Here is a 9,537-nt window from a genome sequence, read left to right on the forward strand (position 1 = left end):
ATATTTTTGTTTTGGGTGGGATTTCATTTATTTTTGTAAGGTCGTTTATTTTATTTTTTTCTTATGATGAAGTTAGTTAAAGGAATGTCTCATTTATACTATCTTTTAGATTTTTTAATATGCACTATGTTTCTTACAAAGAAATGAACTAGATTAACTAAATGGACTAGATTTACCAACTGACTGACATGACATGTTATCATATATTATGTTCGTGGATCAAAGTTACACATTCGTTATTTTCGAAAGTGATTCACACTTGGCCGTTTTCAGATTTTTATTTTACTTCTAACTACACTATTTTACTTCTAACTAAACTAAATACAAACCATTCGAAGATATATTATATAAATATAGATAAATTTAGTTCGTTTTAGTTCCTTAGGGGTATAAATTTACACCGGGTATAAAACACCTTCATTATTTTGAAACCGACTCACACTTGGCCATTTTCAGATTTTTCCCTTTACCTTGACATAAAGACCTACCTCCATGCCAAATTTCAAGTCAATACGACCATTGGAAGTGGTCTAGGTTTTTGATGAGTGAGTCAGTGAATCAGTGAATCAGTCAGTGAGTGTATAGTAAAAATAGCGATTTTCTGACGTCAATATCTCAAGACCTACAATAGGTATATTAATGAAATTTTGTGTTTTAGATAAGTGAGGGGGTCTCAACAGATACTAGAAATTTGATATGCGTAAATAAAATAGATTTTGAGTTACAGGGGGGTCGAATTTGGCCCGAAATGGTTCTTGTAATATAACCCACGGCCGGTGTGTCGCTTTTTTTGCTCGAACTTGGCGGACACACTGCCGTGTGTCTAGATATTAATCGTTGTCGGATTACTGACGAGTAATCCAAAGTTTGATATATTAGTATTTGTTACGAAATCTATAGTTACGTTAATTATTGCAACACACTTGTGTCTGTCTAAGCCGATATCCATATTTTACTTTACATATTATTTACTAGCTTCCTGAGGCGTTTCACCCGCGTCTTCATTTGTTATTTTTCTAAGCTGTCTAGTAGTTCCCGAGATTAGCGCATTCGTTGAATGAAAGATTGATAGCTTTATAATAATAGTATGTATAGATTTTTCCCTGGCTTAGATGTTCAAAAAGTATATGTTTTTTTTTAAATCTATTATTTTGTTTGCTTTTTGGGTCAACTCTCTTACTCCGTTTCGTTTCTTACTCTTATTCCGTTTGCCTACATTTATCAAGTCTAACTTTAGTTGAAGTCAGTGTTAGTCACTATAGGTCTAACGAGTTACTCAATTGGTCCTATGTAGCACAATGGTCAGCTTGTTTGTCAACATTTTAAAATTCAATTTTCTCTCAACGTCTATATGTCAACAAAGGTTGCTTCTTTCTAAACCCAAGGCTTCCTAAATATCTCATTAGAATAAAAGCCAGCGTTAGAACTGTCTAGACTCAGATTGCAAGAGATAAACAATTTCGCAAACTTTTAAAAGATTTACAAGCACTTAGTGGCGATTGGTTATATGTTGGTGATCGTTTAGATACATATTTGCGATAATTCTTACAATAAAACTAAGAGTTTCTGTGATTTGTGCAATGATTGTGGGGAAGTAGTTGTGTCATTGCCATTTAAGTGAAGTGGCTTCTTAATTTACTAGCTAGTTTCGTGGTTTCGCGTGGTCATAGACCTCTAGATGAAAAACTATACTTTACTCGGTTCTCAGCGGCCGTTATACCTAATGTTTAATACTAGTCCCCTAAAATGTTTTACATTGTCACTATAATGTGATAACTAACTTTCACCAGGAATTACACCTGCGTCCTGGAGGGAACATCATCATAGAATAATAATTAGGCTTATAAGAATTTTTCAAAGCGGTGAGTAGTTCCTTGGATTAACTTTGCAGTTTTTTTAAATATTAGTATAGATGAAAAAACAGGCAGTATTTGTTGTTATAGTCGCAACAGAAATACATCATCTGTGAAAATTTCAACTCTCTAACTATCACGGTTCATGAGATACAGCTTGGTGACAGACGGACGGACGGATGGACAGAGGAGCGAAAACAATAAGGTCCAGTTTACCCTCTGGGTACGGAACCCTAAAAAGGGTCATTAATAAGCGTAAACATAACTACTTATTGCAATCAAAGTAGTTTGGGAGATTAGCGCGATAGCAGTTTATGAATCATAGTCGACAACATAAAACTAAGTTGAGAAGCACTCAAAATCTTTATGAGCTCTAAAGTGAAAGTTAATAAAGATTTATTTATGAGCATTTCATTAAATGCCACGCTGTTCTTGAGACTTTAGATAATCTTTTACGTGACATTCTTCATTGATAGAAAGATTAATCGGCTCTACCAAATTAGGAGAAATTGGTTAGGCAGTTGTTGTTAATAATCGAATTAGTAAACAAACTAACTTTGTATTTAACTTCATGCACGTTTGTTCGAAAAATCTTGGCGAGAAACTTTGCTTGCCAGTAGGTAGGTTAGGGTACTACATTAGTTATTAACAAGCGCAAGTGTGAGGTAGCAAATAGCCCCTGACTGGAGGCCTTAAATTACAGGCTTCCACAGGGAAAAATTCGGTAAAAAAATCTCAGCAAATGGCTAATTTCAGAAATCCAAAGACAGTTGGTGCAATCTTTAGGTACGTAATTCCTTCGTGACTCTGAAAACAGCTTGTAGTCTAGAAACTAGTGAATAAAACATTAGTCCACATGCAAATTTTGCCCATATTTTTTTATGCTGGGTGTCTATTCGTTAATGAAATAGCTATAGGGCATCACAAAAAAATAGAGAAAACTTAAACATTATAATAAAATTATTCATAAAAGCAATCCACATTATCTTATAATGAAGAATTTCTCTACTTTCGACGTCTTGGGCGTTTGAACCAATAGGAGCGTCAGATGTAGTAGTATTAATTATATTAAATATCCTTTTGTTCAATACAAAATGGACTTTATTGCTTGGAGTTAAAGTTAACTTTAGTGTTTGCTTGTTGTTAGTAGAAATGAAATGTGTAGTAGTTAACTAGAGCGTGTCAGACGGTCGGGACGAATGACTTGATGTACTGAATTAAGAGTTATTTGCTGTATGAGTTTAGGAATTAATTTCACCAAATATTTTGTTTGATTAGTGAGAATTGTTAGCGAATTCTGAGTCTGAAAACAATATTTATGATGACGAAAAATGGAAAGCAACGAAACAAAAAGTAGATGAAAGAAGGAATATATTGTCCAAATGATTATACGATTATGATAAATATGAAAATATATTTTTCCATAATAAGTCGTGTCGGGATATTGTATTTTATTAGCAAATATGAATTGTAGAATATCGATTTGTTGAATTGTAGGGTCGTTTTAAGTAATTTCTAAATCATATGCAGAAATACATATTTCTTTGTTTTTTGCCTCCAAACATATTGCTAATGTTCCAAAACAAAAACGTTACCAAATCAACATATTTTAGTTTTTACTTTTTTTCAATTCCAGGGAATGTTACGAAGGCGACTTCAGCTACTGCTCCTGTGACTCCGAGAGCTGCGCTGACAGTAACAAGTGTTACTGCCCCGGACCACGCAGATTACAAGCAGCGCAGAGCATGGAGTATCTGCGCAGTCCAGTCAGCTCCTACTGCGATAGGATGCAGCCCGAAGACAAGAGTGGCAGAACCAGGTAAATACCTAAGGATACAAGTGTTACTGCCCCAGACGGCGTGTGTTACGAGCTGCACAGAGCATGGAGTATCTGTTCAGTCCGGTCAGCTCCTACTGCGATAGGATGCAGCCTAAGACAAGAGCGGCAGAACCAGGTAAATACCTAAGGTTGCTAGTGTTACTGCCCCGGACGGCGTATGTTACAAGCAGCGCAGAGCTTGAAGTATCTGCGCAGTCCGGTCAGCTCCTACTGCGATAGGATGCGGCCCGAAGACAAGAGCGGAAGAACCAGGTAAATACATAAGGCTACAAGTGTTCTGCCCCAGGTTGCGCAGGTTACAGGCAGCGCAGAGGTGTTACAGCTTGGACATCTCGGATTACAAGTTGCGCAAAGCATGGAGTATCTTCGCAGTCCGGTCAGCGAGAAGTAAGCTCGGTATATAGAAATGAGCCTGGGTAGTATTTCTTCGTATTTATACATAAATCCGTACATAAATCTGGTGCATAAAGTACCTTCACTGTCATTAAGTTTTTTGTAATGTACCATGTAACCATACTTATTCAATTTATTCTTCCCTTCCGTTCACATGCATTTATGGATTATTTTTTAACCTTATATTATACCCTTGCTACATCAAGATTTTGTTTCCAACCCCCAGTAGATGGGGCGGCAGCGCGGGTGGGCGGCGAAGACGCGCGCGCAGCTCGGAGGGCGTGGCGCTGGACTACGAGCTGCTGCTGCAGAACAAGCCGCGCTACAGGAACATGCAGCGACTCACTGGTGACTAACATTGTATCACTATTCTTAATAAAATAAATATTGAGGAGCTAAGTGATAGTGGAACTGTTCCATCGGTCATAATGATTGGTCGGGTTAAGAAGGCAAATTAAGCAAGTAAAAGGGTAGAAAATAAAGCTGTGATTGGATTGAATCAGCAGTTTTAGAAGGGTCTGTCTTTAGCTTTTGTATATTTAGGTTACAATTGGGCTCTGCTTCCAGAGTAACTTAATCATATGTTGAGTGTCAGTGTTTTACATAGAGTAGAGTAGAGTGGCCTCCTACACCCAGTTGCCTGGCCAAACCGATAAACATTGCTAAAACTGTCCCTCGGTCTTTCCATCTCTGATTACCCAACGACTGTCAAAGATATTCATATAGCAGCTTGGACTCATCAATATAACATGCCTTCCGAAAGGAAATCATTATGACAAGATGGTTTTCCATGCCCGGTCCGATCCTGCTAAGCATTGCTTAAACTGTTTTCTCCGTTTCCTTCTTTCGCCGTGACTTGTAACAAGCTCATGGAGGACAAAATGACTAGCGGAGGTGCCATAATGGAAAATCGCTTAAAGAAGTAGTGCACCAAAATGCGAGTGAGGGCGAGACGACGGAACGTTACTGTTTTCGCCCTCGACCTGCATTATGGTATCTCCGCTTATTTTTACTTACACCGTGGACAAGCCATACTCACCTCCTACCTCCTCAGTCCGCAGCACGGGCGCGGGCTCGCACGAGGCGCTGTCGGTGAAGAAGTCGGCGGAGATGGCGGCGCTGTTCGCGGACGTGCGCCTGTCGCAGCGCACCGACGTGCGCGCCATGCGCCGCGCCGCGCTCACCAGGAATGCCAGCCTTGAGGATACGCTCGGGTACTTGCCTTAGATAATGTAGTTTTTGACAAATATCTTGTCAAACTCACGAGAAACGGCAGTCTTGAAGTAACGCTAGGGTATTTGCCTTAGATACAGGATGTAGTTTTTGTCAAGTATCTTGGTAGAGGGCGTAGTTTTGCCATGCAATCCTCACAAGAAATGCCAGCCTCGAGGATACGCTCGGGTATTTACCCTAGATAGATGACGTGGCTTTTGTCAAGTATCCATCGTCGTACCTACTATTGATGCAGGTTTACCGCGACAACCTCACCAGGAACGCCAGCCTAGAAAACACGCTCGGGTACTTACCCTAGATACGGAATGTGGTTTTTGGCAAATCACCTTGATACGAAGAGTATTTATCATAGTTAAGCACTGATAAATAATTTGACACAGGAAGTAGTTTTTGTCAAATAATTTAATACAGAACGTAGTTTTTGTCAAATTAGATTGATATGGTGCGCAGCTTTTGGCAAATAAATTGTTTTACAGGGCGTAGTTTTTGTCAAATTACTTGATACGGAAAGTAGTTTTTGGCAAATTACTTTTGCCATTTGTCAATCAGTTGTTTAATTTATTTTTGACTATTTTGCTGTCACTAGGCTACCAATTTCGGTAAAACAATGCGACAAGACTGCAGTAGAGTATTACTATTAAAAAATCACGCAGGCTTCAATGGTTTAGGGTCCAATGACATACAAATTTTCGGGATTTTTGTTAAAATTACGTCCACTGTTCACAAGTAAGTTGCTAAAGGACAATGCTCATGAAGTATGAGAAAAAAACCCAGGCCCGGCGCAAAAGAAATGTAACTCAAAATATAGGTAAAAATAAGTAATTAAATATTACATAGGGGGCATTATCGAAATCAGTGGCTATATGCGTGAAATTGCTATTCGAATTTTAACATCTGCGGTACATTGCTACTCAAGATTTTAGAGGTAACATAATGTATTAGTAAAAGGAACAGCAAACAGATACAGTTGTGGTTTAAGAGCAACATAATGACATGTTTATAGCAACTTCTCCACTATTCTACCTACTTTTACAAAATAATAGGATGATAGAACTAAAACAGGATATGAATGCACTTTTCATTTTAATATCTAATAACGCTTAAAAGTCATCGATTCTTTATTTCTAACACGACGAGATCCAAAAATGTTGCGGGATGCGCGAACTGTTCCTCATGTCTAGCCCACCCTAAGTAATGTAAAACGCTCATGACGCGATGACGTGGGCGCTGCAGCCTGTATTTCGGTATTGATTTATCTTTTTGGAGAAGCTTATTAACTACTTGCCATATTACTTGTTTGTTGTTTCAGATAGCACTTTAATTAAACTATAAGCCCCAGCTGCTCATGTTACCCCTTTAAAAAATCAAATAGCAATTTCATACATTTAGCCATTGATTTCGATGATGCCTCCTATGCAGTATTTCATTACTTATTATTACCTATAATTTGAGTTACTTTTCGTTTGCGCCGGGCTTGGGTTTTTTTTGAGCATTGTCCTTAATTATAATGTAATTAGTATGGTATCCTGAATGAAAATATTAAAGTTTAATAAATAAAATTATGTGTAACATTCTCACGTCATTCAATCCAAAATGACACACATCTTCATATCGTACAGAAACAATTAATTGATGTACATCAAACACAAACAACTGTTCGTAGATATGAATGCTATTTTGGAATATTCCAAATTTATACACCTAATATGATACGTAAATAACATTTCAATACATTAAAAATAGGACTTAAAAGAAGGCCATTGTCAAATATGTATTTACGGAAACAATAAATAAAATATGTATAAATAATAAATAAATAAAAAATAAATAAATATGTATAAACAAGGTACGATCTAAAATACTGAACAATATTTAATGTATAGTGAAAAACTAAACCAAAATATAAAAAAGATAATTTATACAAGTAATTGGAAGGTGCAATATATATATATATATTTTTTAACAAAAAGTGCAATATTTTACAAAATATTTTTTTATAGGTCAAATATCAAAATATGACTTGGAACGTTCTATTGACGTTTCCATAACAAACCCAACGGGAACAGGAATATTCCTAAAAAAAACAAGTTCTATAGGCAGTTGGTGCCAATACTCTGAAATATGTATTTTTGGAGATAAATAATAATTGAAGGCTATATTTACATACATTTTTTTGAATTTCTAAATGCTCTCTCAAAAAAATTATTTCAAAAATTTGAAAAAAAGTTTGAAAAATATTGTGTAAATAAAGCCTAAAATGACAGACGGTTTCCTGATTTTTTTTGGAAAAAAAAACTTGTATATTCACATATTTTACTAGTTTTTGTATCTCATACACTACACGTATACCACCTTATTTTATAATAAGGCTAAAAAGTATATCGAATGTTAATGTTAAAACTATGTATGTAGTTATTTATTTTTTGAAAATAACCTTTATACATAGATTAATTAAGTGTACAGGGTGTGTATTGAATAAAGCAAACTTGATAACAGGTTAGTATTATTTGAATCTTGCAATGTCAAAGAACGTTTGAAAAATTAAATACAGATACCTAAGTTATAATACCTCTTGAATTATGTTATACAAAAACGTTTCGCAATATTAATGTCCATTTTAAAGTTATCCTTTATTTTAATGTACCTTTATTGGAGTCCTGAGCCAGATGTAAATTAAATATATAAACGCCTTAATTAAACACTTGTACTCAGCTACATCCAGTTACACTGGAAGCCGACCCCTAACATAGTTAGGAAAAGGCTAGGCAGATGGTATCAGTTATATCAAGTTTTTACAATTTTAATACACACTCTGTACGTAGTTATAATCTAGTGCAGTAGTAGATGATCTAGTCTATCACTACTTCACTATTGTGAATTACCTATTTACCAACTTACTAACATCGATGCAGAATAGCATCTCCTATAGACATGTGCAATGTTTTAACAAAACATATTGTATCAACAAAAACTTCATTCAATTGGATGATGTACCTAAATGAATATTATTTGACTGTTCAAACTACCTTAATTGATGGAAAACGAAAATTTAATAAATGACAATAAATGTCAGAAAAAGAAGTAAGTCTCAAAAGAAACGGTAATCTGTATACATCTGTATAAATCTGTATACATTTTGCAATAAATAAATAAATAAATAAATAAATAAATAATAATATTTTAAGACTTTTTTGATATTTATTGAATTTTTACCAAACTGTAGACGTTACAGTTTTCCCTGCTAAATATTACCTTCCCAATAAATACAATTTGATGTCTTAAGAATTTTTATGAGCATATTTTTACTGCAATGAGACTGGTATAACTTTGTAATGAAAAAAAAACTCGGTATATTCTAATAATTTGTACGTCTCGGCTGTGCCTGAGCACCTACGACGGCAATCATCTTCCACTAAATTAATTTAACTATTATCACGTTAGGCGCTTGTCTCACCAATTTTAATGTAAAAAATATATAACGATAATAATATTAAAACTTAGATTTTAATAAAAAAGTAATCTTAAGAGCAAATACCTAATTTGGTAATTACCAAGTTAAGAAACTATAATTAAGCATCTAGTTTTTATTATTTATCTGAAAATGGTTTATTGAAAGGTGAGACAAGTGCTTGAAAATATATTTTTTAACTGTATAAATAAGTTGGTTGTAGAATTATTCTTTTATTATTGAAATTATATCGATTTTACCAGAGTTACTTCCCACTAAATATTTTTAAAGCATCAAACATTTAGTGAAAAGTGATGAAACTGGGAATTATTTCGTAAAATTGATGATTAATTTCAATAATTGTTTCTTCCTGTATGATTGTATTTGTTTTAAATGTAAACTGTCAATGAGTCGGTGCAATTGTGTGCAATAATTGTGCAATATTTTAGATGTAAGGGCGCTCGCAAGTGCAATATATTGTAAATACATTGATAAATATAATGATCATTATACATAGAAGCTGGGTATTATTTGTTTCTTGGAAAACATTTCAAGGACACTTCCTTTCCTTACATTCCTTAGAGGTAGTTTGCCTTGCAGGTAGGATTTCTAAGGAGCTCTAATTAAAAAACACATGTTTCTCTTCTGTTATATTACTGTGTACATATTACTTATTCATAGAAGAATAGATCAATAGAGGGTCTGGAAAACGCATTTTTTTTAAATAAAATAGGTACACTCGCTCTCAAATAAAAAGAAAACAACACAGG

The 9,537-nt window shown here is 34.9% G+C and overlaps 1 protein-coding gene across 3 annotated transcripts in view; it reads left to right on the forward strand.

Moving 5' to 3' along the window:
* The window catches only part of LOC124639498, a 67,520-nt gene extending 61,341 nt beyond the window's left edge, over positions 1–6,179 (forward strand). For all 3 annotated transcript variants that reach the window (XM_047176887.1, XM_047176889.1, XM_047176890.1), the window contains 3 exons: positions 3,490–3,672; positions 4,313–4,434; positions 5,141–6,179. In XM_047176887.1, coding sequence (XP_047032843.1) covers positions 3,490–3,672; positions 4,313–4,434; positions 5,141–5,313 — 478 coding nt within the window. In that variant the 3' untranslated portion in view covers positions 5,314–6,179. The remainder of the gene's footprint in view (positions 1–3,489; positions 3,673–4,312; positions 4,435–5,140) is intronic.
* The last annotated feature ends 3,358 nt before the right edge of the window (positions 6,180–9,537 follow it).

Source organism: Helicoverpa zea, chromosome 19 (assembly GCF_022581195.2).
Source record: "Helicoverpa zea isolate HzStark_Cry1AcR chromosome 19, ilHelZeax1.1, whole genome shotgun sequence".
Classification (NCBI taxonomy): Eukaryota; Metazoa; Arthropoda; class Insecta; order Lepidoptera; family Noctuidae; genus Helicoverpa; species Helicoverpa zea.